At 42.3% G+C, this 18757-nt stretch overlaps 1 protein-coding gene across 1 annotated transcript in view; it reads left to right on the top strand.

Moving 5' to 3' along the window:
- Nucleotides 1–18757, top strand: part of Myh10 (myosin heavy chain 10) — a 123727-nt gene that overhangs the window by 11691 nt on the left and 93279 nt on the right. Inside the window, exon 3 of the mRNA XM_050162456.1 lies at nucleotides 13736–13892. Coding sequence (XP_050018413.1) covers nucleotides 13736–13892 — 157 coding nt within the window. The remainder of the gene's footprint in view (nucleotides 1–13735; nucleotides 13893–18757) is intronic.

Here is an 18757-nt window from a genome sequence, read left to right as displayed (position 1 = left end):
TTTTACCTTATTCTTAAAAATATTTATTTTTCTTTTATATGTACATGAGTTTTGTTTGCATGTATGTATGTGTGCTGTGTGTATGCCTGCCTACCTGCCTGTGGAGGCTAGAAGAGAGTTGGGGTTACAGGTAATTGTGAGCAGCTGTGTGGGTGCTGGAAACTGAACCCAGATCCTCTGCTCCATCTTTCCAGCCCCCATTTTACCATATATTTTGAGGCAGAATCACTCACTAAACCTGGAGCTCATCAACATGTCCAGACTGGCTAGTCAGTGACCCTAGGGGTCTGTCTGCTGGTCCCCAGCGCCGGGACTGGAGATGCATCCTACTGTCCCCCACTTTTTCCTGAGTGTGTTAGGGTCCAAACTCATGGTTCTATGGCAAGCACTTTACCAACTGAGCTGTCCCCTCAGCCCAGTTTTTGTGTTTGAAGACAGTGTTTTTTGTTGACCAGGTTAGCCTCAAACTCACTGTGTAGCAAAAGTCAATCTAGAACTCCTGATCCTGCTGCTCCACCTCCCAGGTCCTGGGATTACAGGCCTGCGCCACCATGCTTAGTGTGAGTCTTAGTTATCTTTTTACTTTTGATTTTTTTAAAAAGGTATCACAAAACAAAGATAATATTAATATATCAATCTATATTTCTGTGTTTATTTATTTGTTCGTTTGTTTTGAGACGGGGGGGGGGGTCTCACCATGTAGCCCTGGCTGTCCTGGAACTCACGATGTAGACCAGGTTGGCCTTGAACTCTGAGAGATCTCCCTGCCTGTGTCTCCCTAGCGCTGGGGTTAAAGGTGTGCACCACCATGACTGGCTAGATTCTTATTTTTATTGAAAATTCTTTTCTGTGAATATACTCTTAGTTTGGGGAGTGTTCTGTATGTTTATAAAGATTGTATAGTTTATTACTGTTGGGTATACAGTCTATAAATGGCCGCTGGATAGAGCTTTTAATTGTACTGTTTAAACTTCTGTAGTCTGAGGCTAGGGAGACAGTTCATCAGTAAGTGCTCGCCACACAAGTATGAGGACCTGAGGTCAGCCTCCAGACCCCACGTAAAAAAACCAGGCGTGCTGGCACATATAGATCCCTGGGGCTTGCCGACCAGCCAGCCTGGCCTGCTTTCTGGGCTCCAGGCCAGTGAGAGACCCAGCCTCAAACAAACAAATAAATAAACATGAAGACAGTGGCTGATGAACAGCACCTGAGCTTGTCCCCTGGCGTCCCGAGATTTGTGCACCTGCAAACACAAAACTTCCGTGTTTTGTCAGTTATGAGCGAGATCCCCGTGTGTTTATTAACTTAGAGTGCGCACCTGTAAACAATAGAGCTTGGTTTTGCCTGGTCTTATGTTGTCATGTAACTGAGTCTCATGCAGTGTCTGTGGCTTTTGTTTGCGTGGCATTCCATTTTGAAGATGGAGCCAACTGTTCTGTGCTGATGCAGCTCAGTAGTTTTCCTAGTGTGGTCTGGTCAGGGAGGGTTCCTTAAATCCTGAACAGGGGGACTGAGAGGTCAGAACCCCTTTCCTCATCACGATGTCATTTCCCTTCACACTGACATCTGTAAGGTCCAAAGGCAGCAATGCCCAGAGCTCATGGCCCTCTTCTCAAGGTGGTGACTGTGGGCTGTGTTTACGGTGGTTTCGTTCTCCACTGATCCTTGTGGGTAGTTCAAAAGTGAATCCAGTTCTACTTGAGAATGTCCTTAACAGAGCAGGAAAGATTATTGATTTTATTAACTCTCAACCCTTGAGAATACATCTTTTTAATATCCAGGGTGAAGCGCTGACTGCGCATTAGCACCTCTGCTGTGTAGGGACATGTCATGGCTGCCTGAGCAGTGTGTGTGTTGTAATCTGAATTAGAAGCTAAACTTGCTGCGGACTGAGAGCTAAATTGTGGTTGCTTACGCAGGGGTACTTGGTAGACATTTTCTTGAAAATAAAGTGAAGCTGTCACTTGAAAGACAAAAAGCCGCTGGTATTCTGTTGTCAGTAGTAGAGTCTGAGGGTTTTGTAATTGTTCTTGTTTTGTTGAGACAGTTTCCTTTTTCCCAACCAAGTGAGTCTGATTGCCTTCATGTGCTCAGTCAACACAACGTAATCATAGTAATTAAACACAGAAACAGATATGGAACTGAGCCATGATCCTCCTGCCTAACCTCTTTAGTGGTGGGATTACAGGTACGCCCCACCACATCTGCTGGTTAAAATTTGAATTTCTTTGTGAACATTAGAATTGGAGGAAATGTCTGTATCTACCATTGTGAACCTAACAGCTTGCCAAGACTTAAAAATCACCCCATGTGATAATAATGAAAGATATATATATATATTATATATACACACACATACATTTATATATATATTACCACACATATATAGCATACACTCATATGCACATTATGTATGTATTGTTTTGTTTTGTTGGAAACAGCTTTGGAGCCTGTCCTAGAACTTGGTCTGTAGACCAGGCTGGCCTTGAACTCAGAGAGATTCAGGCGCCTCTCCCTCCTAAGTGCTGGGATTAAAGGAGTGTGCCACCACCTCTGGCGTGTGTATTATATTTATTGCTGCTGTACTGGGGATTAAACTCAATCTTGTTCATGCTAGGCAAGTATTCTACCATTGATCATTTTTCCCTCTTCCTCCTCACTAATATTTTTCCTGTCACATAGTAAAATGATATATAGTGAAAGACTTGTATGATCAAACAGGTCATTATTTTCTAAATAAAGTCTGTGTGATATTATAAAATCCTGCATGGTGAAGATTCAACGATAAGATAAACCAATGGGTTTTAATATAATAGTCCAAGCTCTCTGATAAGGTTACAGATACTACATCTCATTTATTTTTTAAAGACAGGTCTTATTATGTAGCCGTAGCTGGCCTTGAACTCAGAGATCTGCCTGCCCTGCCTCCTGAGTGCTGGGATCAAATATGTCTAGTTGTAAGAAATTGCCATTTGTTCAGCTGATAGTTTCAAAGGAATAACCTCAGTTATCTAAAAAGATTGTTAAAGGGGTTAGGGTTTTAGCTCATTAGTGGAGTACTTTCCTAGCAAGCACAAGGTCCTGGGTTCTGGACCCAGCACTGGGAAATATTAAAAAATAAAAACTAGGACCAGCAAGATGACTTACCTGGTGAAAACACTTGTTATTCAAGCCTGGCAACATGAGTTGGATGCCTAGAGCTCATGTTGGGGTGAAAGGAGAGAGCTGGGAACCACAGGGTTGACCTTTGACCTTCACCAAAGCAATGTGGCCAGACACACAATAATAAGAAAGAAAAATTAAAAGGAGGTTAAATTATTCCTCTTTGCCGGCCAAGTATATGTGCAAGTCTGATTTCCTTCATGTCTTTCAGCAAAACAACATATCACAGGAGATTAAACATAGATAGATGTGAAATTGAGCTGTATTCTGTTAAGCCATACAATAAAAACTGTTAAATATTGAAAATGTGCCCTTCTTATTTTGTTTTGGAAAGCAAAAAAGTTGTTTGTTTGTTTTAAATTAGATATTTATGTTGGGCAGTGGTGGTGCACGCCTTTAATCCCAGCATTTGGGAGGCAGGTGGATCCCTGTTAGTTTGAGGCCAGCCTGGTTTACAGAGTTCCAGGACAGCCAGGGCTACATAGAAAACTCTGCCTTAAAAACTGCTAAATGAATGAATGAATAAATAAATAAATGTTATTTATATTAACACATGATATCTTTGTTTTAAAATAAATTACATTTTAAAAACTACATGTATACTCTATAATATACTTACTATAATATATACATATAGAGTATACAGAATATATAGCATGTCTAATACATACATGCTCTATTAATAATTTCTTATGTAAAAAGGCGCTAAAATAAAGTTTGAGTGGTTCATAGAATTATTGGAAGTACTCTTTCATTGTAAAGGCTTTTGTTTGTTTTTTGACATAAGCTGTCACTGTGTAGTCCAGGCTGGGCTCTAACTCAGACACCCCTCCTGTTTTAACCTCCTAAGATCTGGGCTTACACCTGCATGAACCTCCATGGCCTGTCTTTTAATACTATAAGATTTTTGACCTACCGTAGTTATCTACTGAACTATTTTTCCATGTTCCCCTTTCTAGTGGGTACCAGCATGAACCTTAATAACTTTAATAATTGGCCTTGCTTGTGTGCCTAACTGTTCATGGAGTGGAGGATTCCTGGGTTATGGTAGGATATACATATCTTTCTCTCATATATAGGTAATGCCCTATTTAGTCAGAGCTCCCGCTGGAAACAGACTAGGTCCTTAGAGAATCTAGTCACTGGACGGCTAACAGATGCGTGTGTGCTGTTTATAAAGCATGGAGGGGTCACCCAGTGTCTTAGTGCCAGCCACCCCAGAACCTTGTTCCGTCTGCCATCTAAGGGGACACCCTTACCAGGCTCATGACAAGCTGCCTGACAGAACTGTGGGAACATAGGGGTCAGACAGTTCATGAAAATTGTGCGCCACCACTGCCTGGCTGATTTTTCTCCCTTTAAATTTGCTTTTCTGTCAGTTACTATGAGAAATTTTTCTCTTTTTAGTCCTGTCAACATTTGTGCATACATTGTTATCATGTGGTAGGGATGTAGAAATCTTAACTGTTTGGTGATTCATCATGGAGGGGTCTGTTTTAGTGACATTGCTTGTTAATTTCATTTCAACATTAGTACTCTGTATGTGTGTTTATGTATTCACGTATGTATGATGTATGTATGTCTGTCTGCTGGTGAAGGCCAGAGGAAGGTACAAGGTGCACTCTGCCACTCTCTCCATCTGTTTCCTGTCACACAGGGTGTCTTACTGAGACTGCAGCCAGGCTGACAGCCAGCAAGCATGTGTATGTGCATGTGTGTGGAAGCCAGCTGTCTGTACCCCCGCAGTGTTGGGGTACAGGGCGCTCGGTCATACACATCTGCCTCTTTCCTTGAGTTCTGGGGATCTGAATCAGGTCCTTGTGCTTGTCCCTGTGCTCTTACCTGCCAAGCCGTCACCCCAGTCCTAGTACTCCCAAGATTCCTTGTTCTCCGATCTTTGAGCATCTATTTGTTCTTATACTGAAGGTATGTCGTCTATAAACTATTCAGAGTTGTGATTTTTCGCCAACATCTGACAATATTCTGTCTTGTTCTTTTTTTGAAGACAGGGTTTCTCTGTAACTTTGGACTCTGTCCTGGAACTTGTTCTGTAGCCCAGGCTGGCCTGGAGACGTGGTCTTCCTATGTAGCCCAGGCAGGCCCTGCATCTCAAGGGAATGGCTGTTGTGCATCGTTGCCCCTGGTTTCCTGAGTCTGGCCATTGACCAATCTTTATTTCTTTATTTTAGGATGGGAATTCATAATTTATTGAGTTAAGAATTAGGAATTGATCAACAGATTTTAACAAGAATGAGGAATCAAAGTAACCTGGGCAGGCTACATACAATAGGCTGCTTATTAACAGTCTGACAATATCTTTAAAGTAAATATTTCATTTATACATGGAATATAATATAATGACTAATATGTATAGTTTAATCTACTTTCTAACTTGTTCTCTCTCTGTGTGTGTGTATGTGTGTGTGTGTGTTTGTATGTGTGCATGCGCGCGCACGCATTTGTACATATGTGGATGTTTGAAGACTGCTTTGGAAAATTGGTCTCCTCCCAGGGATCAAACTCAATCTTGCTGGCAATCACCTTTACATGCAGAGCCATCTTGCTTCCCTTCATCTTGTTATTTGAGATAGGTAGATAGGTCCTCTCGCCAGCTCCTGGGACTCACTGATTAAGTTAGAATGGTTGGCCAGCAAGCTCCAGGGATCCTTGTCTCTGCCTCTCCAGGGCTAGAACCACCTCAGAATGCCCTTAATAAAAGGCAAAGGATTCTTATTGTTATTATTATTATTATTACAAGCATGCTTTTTGGCTTTTTATGTGACTGTTGGGGCTTGACCGCATGGCCTAGTGCTTACAGGACGAGCATTTTATTGTTTCCCTGTCTTTTATGCCCCCTCCCCTTTCTTCCCTGTGTACCTCCCCCACCCATGAAAAAAGGCGTTTTTATTGTTTTATTTTTTTCACATCTCACACTAGGGGGAGGGGAAGAGACTTCTTTTCTATGTGTGTGTTTTGCCTGCATGTGTGAATATGTGCTCAGTGTGTGCCTGGTGCCCATGGAGACCAGAAGAAGGCATTGGATCCCCTGGAACTAGAGTTCCAGATGGTTGTGAGCCACCCAGGGGGTGCTGGGAGCTGAACCCCAGTCCTCTGCAGGAGCAGCCAGTGGTCTTAACTGCTGAACCAGTTCTCATTGTGCTTTTTGCTTACCTTAGTTTGTTCACCTTAGTTTCCTTTTTAGTGGTTATGCATCCTTCCTTGTGTTCTTGAAAGAATGAAATGATGTGACACATGATCTCAGCCAAAGGCTGAGAAATGATTTAACCAGTGGAATTCTTACTGAGGCATAGATAATGAAGGGGCCCAAGGGCCCTTTAGAGGGGCATTCTTCCCTCACAGCTTACCTTCTTGTTGGTTATTTTAACTTTCTGTATTTTAAAAATCTACAAAACACTACTTTCTAATAGTCAATATCTATTACTTCTTTCTGTTTATTCTTTCTGTTGATTTTCATTCTTTAAAATACTTCTTAGTTTGTTGTTGTTGTTTTGATTTTTAAAAGGTTTTTTGAAGCAGTCTCCCTGTCTAGCATAGACTCAAATGCTGAAATTACAGATTGTGGCTCCACTTACATTTTTTTTTTGGAAAGGGGTGTGTGTGTGTGTGTGTGTTTGTAAAGATGGCTCAATGGTTAAGAGCAATTCTTGCTCTATTGTGAGTGCTGGAGTTTGGATCTGAGTTCACAAATGCCTCTAATTCTACCTCCAAGGGTGATGACGTATTCTGGCGTCTGTGGGCACCTACACCCATACATACATATGCATCACCGAGATACACATGTGAAAATGAATCAGTGTTTTATTAAGCCCATATGAGTGACAAATATTTACAGTGTATAAGAGCATTATCCCACAGCAATCTTTCAATTAGTTAGACATGCAAGATAACAATACTGGCTAACAAAGTATGCTCTAAGGTGATGGCACGATGACTCAGTAGGCAAACATGCAACCCTAATGGTTTGATCCCTGGGACCCACATGGTGGAAGGAGAGAGCCACCTTTTTTTTTTTTTTAAAGATTTTATTTATTACATATACAATACAGTGTTCTGCCTCCATGTATGCCTGCATGCCAGAAGAGGCACCAGATCTCATTTTAGATGATTGTGAGCCACCATGTGGTTGCTGGGAATTGAACTCAGGACCCCTGGAAGAACAGTCAGTGTCCTTAACCTCTGAGCCATCTCTCCAGCCCCGAGAGCCACCTTTTGAATGTTATCTACTAACTGCCACGTACGTGCTGTGGCACACTTTCCCTGTCCAGTGTCAAAAAAATCAAAACAAAACTTTAATGCCTGTGCTGGCTAGTTTTATATCAACTTGATACAAGCTAGAATTATCTGAAAGGAGGGAACCTCAATTAAGAAAATGCCTCCGTAAGATCTGGCTGCTGAGCTTATCTTAATTAGTGATTGATGGGTGAGGGCAGGGCCATCGTTGGACTGGCAGTCGTGGGTTCTGTAAGAAAGCAGGCTGAGCAAGCCATTAGGCAGCATGCTTCCATGCCTCTGCATCAGCTCCGACCTCATTCCCAGCCCTTCTTGATTTCCTGTTCCGACTTCCTTCAATGACTGGGTACGATGTGGAAGTAAAGCCAAATAAACCCTTTCCTCCCCAACGTTTGGTCATGTCTCATCACAGCAATAGTGACCATACCTAGGACAGTGGGGTCCATAGGGGAGATTTCAGGTCTTTGGGACCCATGGCTTTAATGGGTGGATAACCGGGGGAGGGCTCAAAATGTCTCTTTAGCATTTCCTTTCTTGCCATGGCGGCTCCAGGAGCACAAGTTGCTGAGCTCTCTTCCATTCAACATATATATTTACCTCACAGAAAGAGTTGTTCAGGGCTGGAGAGATGGCTCAGTGGTTAAGAGCATTGCCTGCTCTTCCAAAGGTCCTGAGTTCAATTCCCAGCAACCACATGGTGGCTCACAACCATCTGTAAAGAGGTCTGGCGCCCTCTTCTGGCCTGCAGGCATATCAGCAGACAGAATATTGTATACTAAATAAATAAATATTTAAAAAAAAAAAAGAAAGAGTTGTTCAAGTTTGTGTTTTGGTTTTGGCTGTTTGTTTGTTTGTTTAAGACAGGACCTCTCTAGGTAGCCCTGTCTGTCCTTGAACTCACTGTAGAACAGACTGGACCTCCAGTTCACAGAGATCCCCCTGCCTCTGCCTCCTGAGTGCTGTGATTAAAGGTGTTCATCGCCATGCCTGACTTGTTTGTATTTTATTATCGTTAAAAAAAAGTTTTGCCAGGTGAACACTTTTGATACCAGCAGCAGATGGATCTCTGTGAGTTTGAGGCCAGCCTGGTCTACAGCGCAAGTTCCAAAACAGCAAAAGAAACCCTCTCTCTCAAAAAAACAAAACAAAACAAAACAAAAAAACAGAAGTGATCTCACCACACCTTGTTGCCTTGTATGCTTCTTTTCCCTCCCCCCAGCATTGATGGCTAATAATTAGTTACCTTCCATTGTCATCCACATTCGTTTGCTCTCTATGTGTTGTTTTTATTAGTTTTAACTATTTAATTTCTTCATATATTATTTTCCTTGTGATCGGTATTTTTATAAGAAGAGTGAGTCAGTCAATGTGGCTGTTTTATCCTGTTTCCATTCTGTCTCTGACTTTGAGATGGTTTAGTAACTCTACTTGTTGCTGTGACTTTGGGGAAGAGGGACTTACTTGGCTCACAGTTTGAAGGTATAAGCCTCTCAAGACAGAGGCATGGGGGTAGGAGCGAGGCAGTGTGCTTGCATTCAGGAAGCAGAGACAGATGAATGCTTGTCCTCAGCTCGAGTTTTCCTTTTACTCTGTTCAGGACTCAGCCCGTGGTCCAGCCACAGCAGGGAGAGTCACCTTCACAGGTGTGCCCAAAGGTGTGTCTCCAGGGTGACTCAAGGACAAGATTAGCACTGTGGGGTCTCCCTGTGGAGCTCAGACTGGCTCCTGGTTCTTTTCCTTTGCGTTTCTGTTCAGCATAGAGACTGTTACAGCACAAATTCTATTGAAGATGTAAATCCACTCCTAAGCTTCTCTTGTGGCTTATTTGTTTTATTTCTTTTATATATAAATTTATTTATCTATATTTATTAGAACTTCTTTTCTAAATCCTCTGATCATCTTTTCCTTATTGTGTAGGGCATTCTTGTTCAGATGTCTTTGCTTTTTGCTACAGTGGTTGTAGATGGCATAGGTGAATTGCCCCCATCCTCTTCCCCCACAGCTATCTTCTGAGAGCTACAGTCAGGGTGGAGGATGACCCCAGTCCACTCCCTGTTCCTGACAGACTGTTGTGTCTCTGCTTCCTGGTGTTAGCACCTGCTTCCATTTCCTCTAGCCCTCTGATCCTCTGGGACAATGCATACGCTAAGCCCTGCTGTCTTAAACACTGGCCTGCCTCTTAAAAGACATTTCCAGTAGGCATACAGGGAGGATGGCACTCTGGGCAGTGATCAGAGAGACGGCCAGCATAACACAATATATAAACATTCTATACAACTGCCAAGTTTTGTGTGTGCAGATATTTTTGTATGTCTCTCTTAGGTAAGATGTGCAGTTGTGTTATTGCATACACTTGTCCTTCAGGCCGTCTCAGTTCTTCAGGATTTTCATGTGTCTCTGGCAATTCAATATGGCCAACTGCTCAGTAAGCATCCCGCTTGGCTCATCTGCTGTCCCACAGCCTCAACTCTGAAAGGGGAATATGATATCTTTCCCGCAAAGCACGCAGTCTTTCTCTTGTCAATTACCAATCCAGTCTCTCAAGCTTAAAACTGTGTTCCTGCTTGACTTGTGCCTTCAACTCTCGTCCCTGTGACTTTCTCGGTGTGTCTGGGAAGCCCGTGTCCAGCTTCTCCGTGACTTACTTCTCTCTGGACTGTTGCTCTTTCCCTCTTCTAGGCTGTGCTGCTGTACCAATACTGTCCAGCAGCCTCCTCTTTCTGCCGGTTTCCTTCCTCATGCTCCTTTGATCGCTGTTCCAGATGGCTGCCAGATTTGTGCTTTGTCTAAAGTGCTTTCCTCCAGGACTCTTCGCTCCTGAGCTCTGACTCCTACCTCATCGTCTCTGGCGTACAGTACGGCTCTAGACTTTCCTCGCATTCCACTGTACGAGCCTTTTTCAGCCTTGCAGGTCTTCTCTGTCTCTGTAATAGTCTTAACCTTCCACTGTTTTAACAGGACTTCTTTATCCCCCTGTGGACCTAACAGCTCTCAGTGAACAGCAACCCCAAGCCCACCTGGGGCTGTTGTGTCTAGTTCGCAGGTCTGCACAGGATGCTGCAGTGGCTCTCGGTGCCGGTCTTTGCTGGGGGTTCTGGCCAGAGCTCTCTGCATCCCTAATACACATGCTTACCTTTCTCTTCCCTGTTTCGCTGCCTCATGGTGGGACTGGCTTGTTTAAGTTTGTGCCTGCTGTTTTTACACTTAGGATGTAGGCATCTCGAAGATGCTTAATATCTTGTGAACACATTCAAATACTTTAAAAAGTTTATTTAAACTTGCAGACCCATGTGTCTGGCGAAGACAGAAGAGATGAGTTTATATGGAAAAAAACAAACAGTATTTGAGTTAATTTCCAGGTACTCAGGGTTAGTGCTTTAATAAGATTTCTGTGTAGCCTTTTGTTACGTGGGTCTTAGTCAAGCATGAGATGCTAGTGATTATTAATGCTTTCTTTTCGATGACTTAATTCATATTTGTGAGACTTACTCATCTTTGTAATCCTTGTCCTTAGAAAACTGCCTAAGACATGTTGGACTTTGTTCTGATTAAATGTGTCCTTGTTACAGTTTGTTGCTGTGCAGAATATCATTCTTAATTTGTGTGTTTTAACCTTGAGGGGTTTTTGTTTGTTTCCATTCTATAATTATTTACCTCTTAAAAACGTGAAGTATAGAAGCCATAGTGTCTTGATAGGCTATGACTTAACTTTTGAATGAAAAGATTCATTGATTCATTGAAAAGATTTGAATGTTTAAAGATTCATTGATGTATGGCTATGACATAATATAATATATAATGTAAATATATTAACAACTGAGATTGCCTTCCCTTGTTTCACCCCTAATAAAATATTTTTAAAATTAAGTATTTTGTAACTGATTCATTAAAAACACAATGATATTTCCATACGTGCATATTTTGTATACTTAGTCATATATCTGTCTCAAACATTTGTCATAGTCATAATCAATTTCTCCCAGCTTTTTGGAATATATTATTTATAGCCATTATAAAGTCGCCCCATAGTGCAGTTGGGAGGGCAGCAAGCCATGGATCCAGCCAGCCTCAGACAAACTAGGCGCAGGTCCCCATCTCATCGGGTCATATGCAAGGCATTAGTCAAAAGGTCAGCCAGCGACCTCCAGGCAGGCTCCATCTCTGACTTGCCTGCAGTAGTGCCTCAGGGAGAGCTGTGAAGAATGTGACAGAGATGCTTCTGGTCACTTGAATCATCTTGGCAATCTTTGCTCTTGTTTTAGCATTAATGGCTGCAGCATTCAAGCTAGAGTGGTCTCTAGAGAGCTTTCTGCAGCAATTGCCAGAGGTTCCAGCCCGTACGGGCACAGCTGTTCATTACAGTCTATCGTCCTCCATCCCGGGGCAACTGGCCGCACAGCTCCATACACCCCATCTTCTTTAAAGCGTTTATTTTTATCTTGTGTTTGAGTGTTTGGACTGCATGTTGTATGTGTGTGCACCATGTGCATGCCTGGTGCTGTGGAGGCCAGAAGATGGTGTTGGATCCTCTGGAACTGGAGTTACAGATGATTGTGAGCTGTTATGTAGGTACTGAGAAAGTTTCTTTCTCCAAGAGCAGCGAGTACTCTGAACCACTTAGTGATCTCTCTAGTGCTTTAGCATCTCCTTGGTGGTTATTTGATCTAGCCAAATAAAAGGTCTGCCCTATATGCAGCCGGATGTTCATTCCAAATGCCACAGTCCCGCAGAGGCCTGGCACATCTGGACGCTGGCCTCCCTCTCTTTGCTTTTCTAAGAGTGAGTTTTATAGAATATTCTTAGAAGTCGGTCTGTGAAAAGATTAAAAACCAAACCATAAGTGTCCGGCATGTCATTTACTCTTTTTGAAATGTATATTGTTTTTCTAAATGTTTTATTTATTTTATGTGTAAATATTTTGTCTGCTTGTATATATGTACACCACATGCGGGCCTGTTGCCTGAGGAAGTCAGAGAGGGTATCAGATCCTCTAGTACTAGAGTTACAGTTGGTTGTGAGCCACCATGTGGATACTTGGAATTGAACCCAGGTCCTCTGCAAGAGCAGCCAGTGCTCTCAAGCGCTGAGCCAGCTCTCCAGCCGCACTGTCGTTTCTGAGTGTTGACTGCAGTACCATGTTTTCTGGGGTCTTCTAAACCTTCATAAAACTTCATAAAAGTTGTTGAGGAGTATTTGGATTATGGTGGCGACGCATACCCTAGAAACACAAATTTAATGCTTATCTCATTCTAAAGTAATAAGCCCATAAAAATTAATATTAGGCCAGGCGTGGTGATGCACACCTTTAATCCCAGCATTTGGGAGAGGCAGCAGGTAGATCTCTGAGTTTGAGGCCAACCTGGTCTATAAAGTAAGTTCTAAGGCAACTATGACTGTTACAGAGAAATCCTGTCTCAAAGAAAAAAATGTTAACATCTGTTATTTTTTGGTGAAAAATATTTTTCAAAACCAAAAGAGTTGTAATGTAAAAACTTGGGTTTTTTGGTAAGTCTCTTTCATGTCTTAACAAAAGAGTTGGATTATTGTGTCTGCTTCTGTATCCGGTTTGTTGTGAAGTTACTTGAAGGAAATCCTGCTTTATGCAGGTGTTTGAGGAAAAGGAATATTGGGGGGATGCAGTGGTTTAGAACACTTGTTGCTCTTCCAGAGGACCTGGGTTCAATTCTGAGTATCCATCTGATTGCTCACAACCATCTTAAGCTCTAGTTCCAAGAGATCCATGCCCTCTTCTGACCTCCATGGCCACCAGACATGCACATGGGGCATATGCAAATTGCAGGCAAAACACTTATACACATAAACTTAAATAAATCTACAAAGAATTGGAAAAAAAGGGAATATTTACTCACTTTTCAGATAAGTTGGGAATATTCTTCCTTGACCTTTATACCGGAACTTAGCAAATGGTATTTTCTTCAAGAAAATAACTTGGGATCGAAACAACATTAACAAGCTTTTCTTAACTTGCGTTTGCCTGAGAGCGTAAATGAGAAAAGAAAAGGCTGATGCTATGTCTTTGAACTCTGATGAAGTCACGAGCCATGGCGTATTCATTTTACAGACAAGGTAATTCACAGAAGAGCACCCTAAGTAAATGCCGTGTTAAAACTCCTTGGAGTTTGTAGGGAATTGTCCTGGTGAGATGACTTGATTTGGAGGTAGATGAGTTGCTGGAAGAACAAAGATCTCTTGTTTAAATCACTATGTTGTTTCTGGCTTATGGTTGGATCTGACTAATAATTACAGATTCTGTTTGTTTGTTTTGCCTTTCTGTTCCTTAACTCTGTATTTTTTATTCTAGACTTACTCTGGACTCTTCTGTGTAGTCATAAATCCTTACAAGAACCTTCCAATTTACTCTGAGAATATTATTGAGATGTATAGAGGGAAGAAGCGTCACGAGATGCCACCACACATCTACGCCATATCAGAGTCTGCTTACAGATGCATGCTTCAAGGTAAATGGAAACACGAGAATAAGAAATACTTTGAATTTGCTAGATAATGTACTTGTTATTAGTTTTGACTTATTAGCAAAATGAAAGACTGAACAATTTTATCAGACAGTTGAGACCTACATCATTCTACAGTTTCCTGTGTGACCCTTGCTGGGTTGCACTGGAGCTGCTGATAAACATATGCAGTTGCCTGGGCTTGAATGCAGTGCACCGAGAGGTGTGTGGCCTCATCAATGCTTCTGTCACTGTATGTGAGGATGTAGGAGGTATGCCTATAAAGGTGATGGGTGACGTGAGACTCAGGTAGTTAAGACAGCACAGAAACTTTAAATCTTTTGCCAGGTTGAATGGAGAGCTGACTATAATATACTACTAGTAGTGTAATAACTTAAAAGAGTAAATGTTACATCCTGTGAATGGCTTCCCAGTCTGCTTGACAAGAGGAAGATATGTGGAAGGTGTGGTCTGCGGGCATATGGTAATATTGTCATTACTAATGCTAGAAAGGGCAGTTCATTGAAAATTGCTATAAGCTAGGCATATAATATGTATTATATAAATTTATATTTGTTCGTATTTATCTCCAATCTGAGGCACAAAGAAATTAAACAACTTGACCAAGAACATGTAGGTTGTTGAAAAGTATGACACAGGGTTAAAAACCAGGCAACCTGACCTATTTCTTGTTCTTTGGTTTTGAACTAGGGTCTCTGTAGCCCAGGCTGACCCCAGACTTCCTGCTTCATCATCCAGAGGGCTAGGGTTAAGGGCTTGAACTTCCACACATGGCTTTTACTTGAAATATTATTAGCTACATTAAATGGAATTCATTGATCATATACAAAATTTTAAATTTGATACAGAGAACTTTACATTCTGTTCTGTGAGGGAGGTGCTGCCTGCCTCTACTTCTATATACTGTACACAAGAAAGAGTACAGATTGGGCTTACATGGTCCACCCAGTTACCGTGTGAACAGACATCTGCGTGCCAAAGAGCCTGAGAGGGGACCATGTGGATCATTTAGAGCGTAGGGCTCCTCTCAGCTTTGATGTTAGAGAGAATTCCTCATTTAACCTGCCTAGATCTTTTAGATTCTGTTTCTTTTATCCGTGAAATATCATCCCAGTTTTGTGTCATGTGTAATTATTTTGGGAACACATTCTGCATCTTCAAATTTACTGATAGAAATGTTGAAAGGTTTGCTTTTTTTTACGAAATATAAGGGCTGGAAAGGTGGCATAGTGGTTAAGAGCTCTTCCTGAGACCAAGGTTGAACTTCTAGCACCCAATGGTGACTGACAACTGTAGCTCCAGTTCCAGGCCATCTGGCACCCTCTCCTGGCCTTCATGGCAATAGCGCATGCGCAGGCAAAACACCTATACACATATCTATCAGTCATTTTTAAAAAAAAAAAAACAAAAACTTTTTTTTATTTTTAGGTTTGGAGTCTAAGGGATACCATGTCAGTAGAGTGCAGAGAGTATCTGGCACATACTGGTTGCTCAGTAAATATTTGTTGAATGAATGGGCAGAAGCAGAGCTCTGGGCATGATTTTTGTTTTGGCTTTGGTTTTGGTTTTTGGTTTATTTGAGACAGGGTTTCTCTGTAGCACTGCCTGATATCCTGAAACTCCTTCTGTAGATCAAACTGGCCTCTAACTCACCAAGATCCGCCTGCCTCTGCCTCCCTAGTGCTAGGATTAAAGACATGCGCCACACTGCCCAACTGAACGTGAATTTGATTGCAAAAAAACCATGTGTTCAGTAGAAGCTAGGACAGCAGTATTGACACATCCAGAGAATAAAGCCGTCTGCGGAAGACTAGATGCCAATAAGGAGGAGGGGGTGGAACCTGTGAGCCTTGGAGACTTGGAGTCTTTCTTAGTTCCGTGATAGAAACAATCATTCGGGGAAACACCTGAGCTAAAGAAAAGATTTAGATCTTCCGGGCAGGATATTGAACAGAGGTGATGCGTGCCTCATCTTACATAGTTTGGCAAACAGAACAAAGTCAGAGGATCTTCATGGAAAGGAATCGTTAATATCAGACCTCATTTGTGTACCATGACTCAGAAACTAAAGTTGTAATTTAGCGATCTCCCTGCGTATGTAACTCTCTGAGGTCATCCAAGCCTGCACTCTGTCTGCATAGGCTCACCGTCATGGGGCCCCTCTCCCTTTGTTCCTGTCACCTTCCACTCCAAACAGCTTCCTGTCAGGACCTCTTGATCGAGCTGCCCCGAAGGGTGGCCTTTGAGGCCTCCTTTTGATATACCATAACTATTTAAGAGTGTATTGCGTTTTTGAAGCCTTAGAAAGAAACCCAAAATACCTTGTTCTACTTTTTTTCTTGTTGTATTTGAATCTGGGTCGGAACTCCCCTGTCCCCTCCCCTCTCTGGCTGTCTAATGAAGCTCAGGCTGCCCTGACACTCACACTGTATCCAGAGATGGCTTTGTTCTCTGATCTTCCTGCTTTCCTTTTTATTTTGTCTCAGGGAACTCCCACTGCTGAGAATCCACTTCTCCAGATGTTCTGCTCAATGTCCATTGATTTTTCTTCCAGGATTTAATCGACTCCTGGCTTTCTCCTTGAGAATGTCGCTTAAGCACTCAGTGAAGAATACCCCACGATGAGAGTTGTGTCCTTAACTGCCCTGCTAAAGTTTTTCTCCTTTACCCCTTCTCTACCTCCCCAAACTATCTTCTCTGTTCCCCTCACTCTTTGATGGCACTGACCCGCCCACCATTCCCCACACCTCACTCCCGGGCAGGGATTTCTTTGCTTCAGGTTTTGCTGTGACTCTGTTAGGAGCCACATAATTTGTGGTGAACCACTCACAAAAAGGCATAGTTTCACCTATGCCACCAGTATCTTATGGAATCACCTGTTATTTTTTTTTTAATATTTCACAAACTCTGTTGTAATGTCCATCCAGATTGTTGGTCCACTCAGAGAGACTAACTGTGCTTGCTTCCTGTGGGTCCCTGTGTAGTTGTCATTTAGAGTGACTTTTCCAACAGTTTCCTCACATCCTAGTTCTTCTGTCCCTTATTCTTTGTTGTACCTGTTTGTCAAAGTTCTCACGCTGGATGAGTGAGACTGTGTGTACCTCTTGGCATTCTTCCTTGGGTGCCGATACTCCTGGACTCACTGTGTTCATCCAGTGATCAGACTGATCCTGCCGCAAATTCAGGACTGGAATGACTTTACCCTCAGCACAACTTGCCAGCTCTGCCTGGAGAGAGATGATTGACACTTTCTGTTAATGACTATTTGGGACCCTGTGTACTTCAGACCTCTGGCTCCTTTGTGTTCCTTGGCTTCCCATATAGCAACTTATTTCTCATTTCTAGGAAATGAGAAGTCACCAGAGAACTGTCCCAGATTCCCCAGCTAGATTGACAAACCATGTATTGTTGTGCCTGTGGCTATCCAAGGCTAGTCCTGCCCGTTCCTTCATCTCTCTCCAGGAATCTCCCAGTGCCCGTTGTCTTGAGAGTCACTCTATCTGCTGACCTGCTTTTGACACTTCCCAACAGCGCTAGATGTGCTAATCACTTCCCCTTACTTAAAAACATAGAATAATTATTTATCCCGTTTTCTCCTCCTTTGTACTGTCAGATTTTTGAAGCTTTCTCAGGAGTTAGGCAGGCAGGTAGGTCGCTACAGCTCATGGTAGAAACTGGAAAACTCTTTGTCTTCTCAAGGACTGTAAGTACAGCAGGCAGGTCATGACGGCCTGTGGTAGAAACTCGAAGAACAAGGCTGTGTTTGAGAGTGTGAGGGAAGGAGTGAAGACAGTGTGGAGAAGGTGTGCCGTGATCATTGGAGAGACAGAAGACACTTTTGTTTACACCATTGTCACTGCGTCAGATACCTAAACTGACATCTTTTGGGAATGCAAAGAGAGTGGGAACCAAGATCCTAGAGGAAGATGCCACGTGCTTCTCAGAATTTAGTCTCAAGGGGTAAAAGAATATAAAAGATGGAACTGAACAGCTTAGCAAGCAGGGATTGAAAAATAAGTGTAAAAATAAGCGCACACCACACACACACACACACACACACACACACACACACACACATACATATAGGACGAGATGGGCTGGAGAGACAGCTCAGCACTTGAGAGCACTGGCTGCTCTTCAGAGGACACAGGTTCAATTCCCAGCACCCACATGGTGGCTCAGAATTGTCTGTAAGTTCAGTTTCAGGAGATCTGACACTCTCACACAGTCATACATACAAAGCATCAAGGCACATAAAATAAAAAATAATTTTTTAAAAAAGAAAGAGTTGAGTCATGTTACGAAACACTTATAGATCTAGTTTTATTAGTCAACAAAAATTTATGGCAGAGCTAGGCATTTTATGTAGCAGGAAAGACAAAAGATATTTTATGAACGTTGTGGGCCTATGTGCTGTCAAGTGAGCTATTCTGTGTTTCATTCACAATAAAAAAAGCTTTTTTTTAAAAGCATAGCAGTAAAGTGAACCGAAACCAAAGGGAAATGTATAAAAAGACTCTGCATTGAACTAGCAGGTAAAACTGTGAACTGACCGAGTATTCTGTAAACTAGCGGGAGTACCCGAGCCCCACCTGAACGAAGCTGTAGCATCATTAACAAAGATCCAGTTGACCCATGATTAGCGTAACCAGAGCAGTGCCCTTGGGGGTATTGAAGGGACTGGAAAACTGGAAAGATCCATCTTTATGTCTGAATCACAGGGCCTGGACAACTAGAGACAGTCTGTTACATTTAAGGCCTAGGTGATTCCCATTCTCTGAGTGAATTTAGCTCTGTAGTCTCGAGGAGTTCCCTTGCTTCTCCCATTTAGTTGGGTTTTTTTTCTTTTT

The sequence above is a fragment of the Alexandromys fortis genome, unplaced genomic scaffold (genome assembly GCF_014885135.2).
Source record: "Alexandromys fortis isolate MF-2015 unplaced genomic scaffold, M_Fortis_MF-2015_v1.1 scaffold_84, whole genome shotgun sequence".
Taxonomy (NCBI): Eukaryota; Metazoa; Chordata; class Mammalia; order Rodentia; family Cricetidae; genus Alexandromys; species Alexandromys fortis.
Note: the sequence above shows the minus strand (reverse complement) of the source record. Positions and strands in the feature narration are given on the sequence as shown.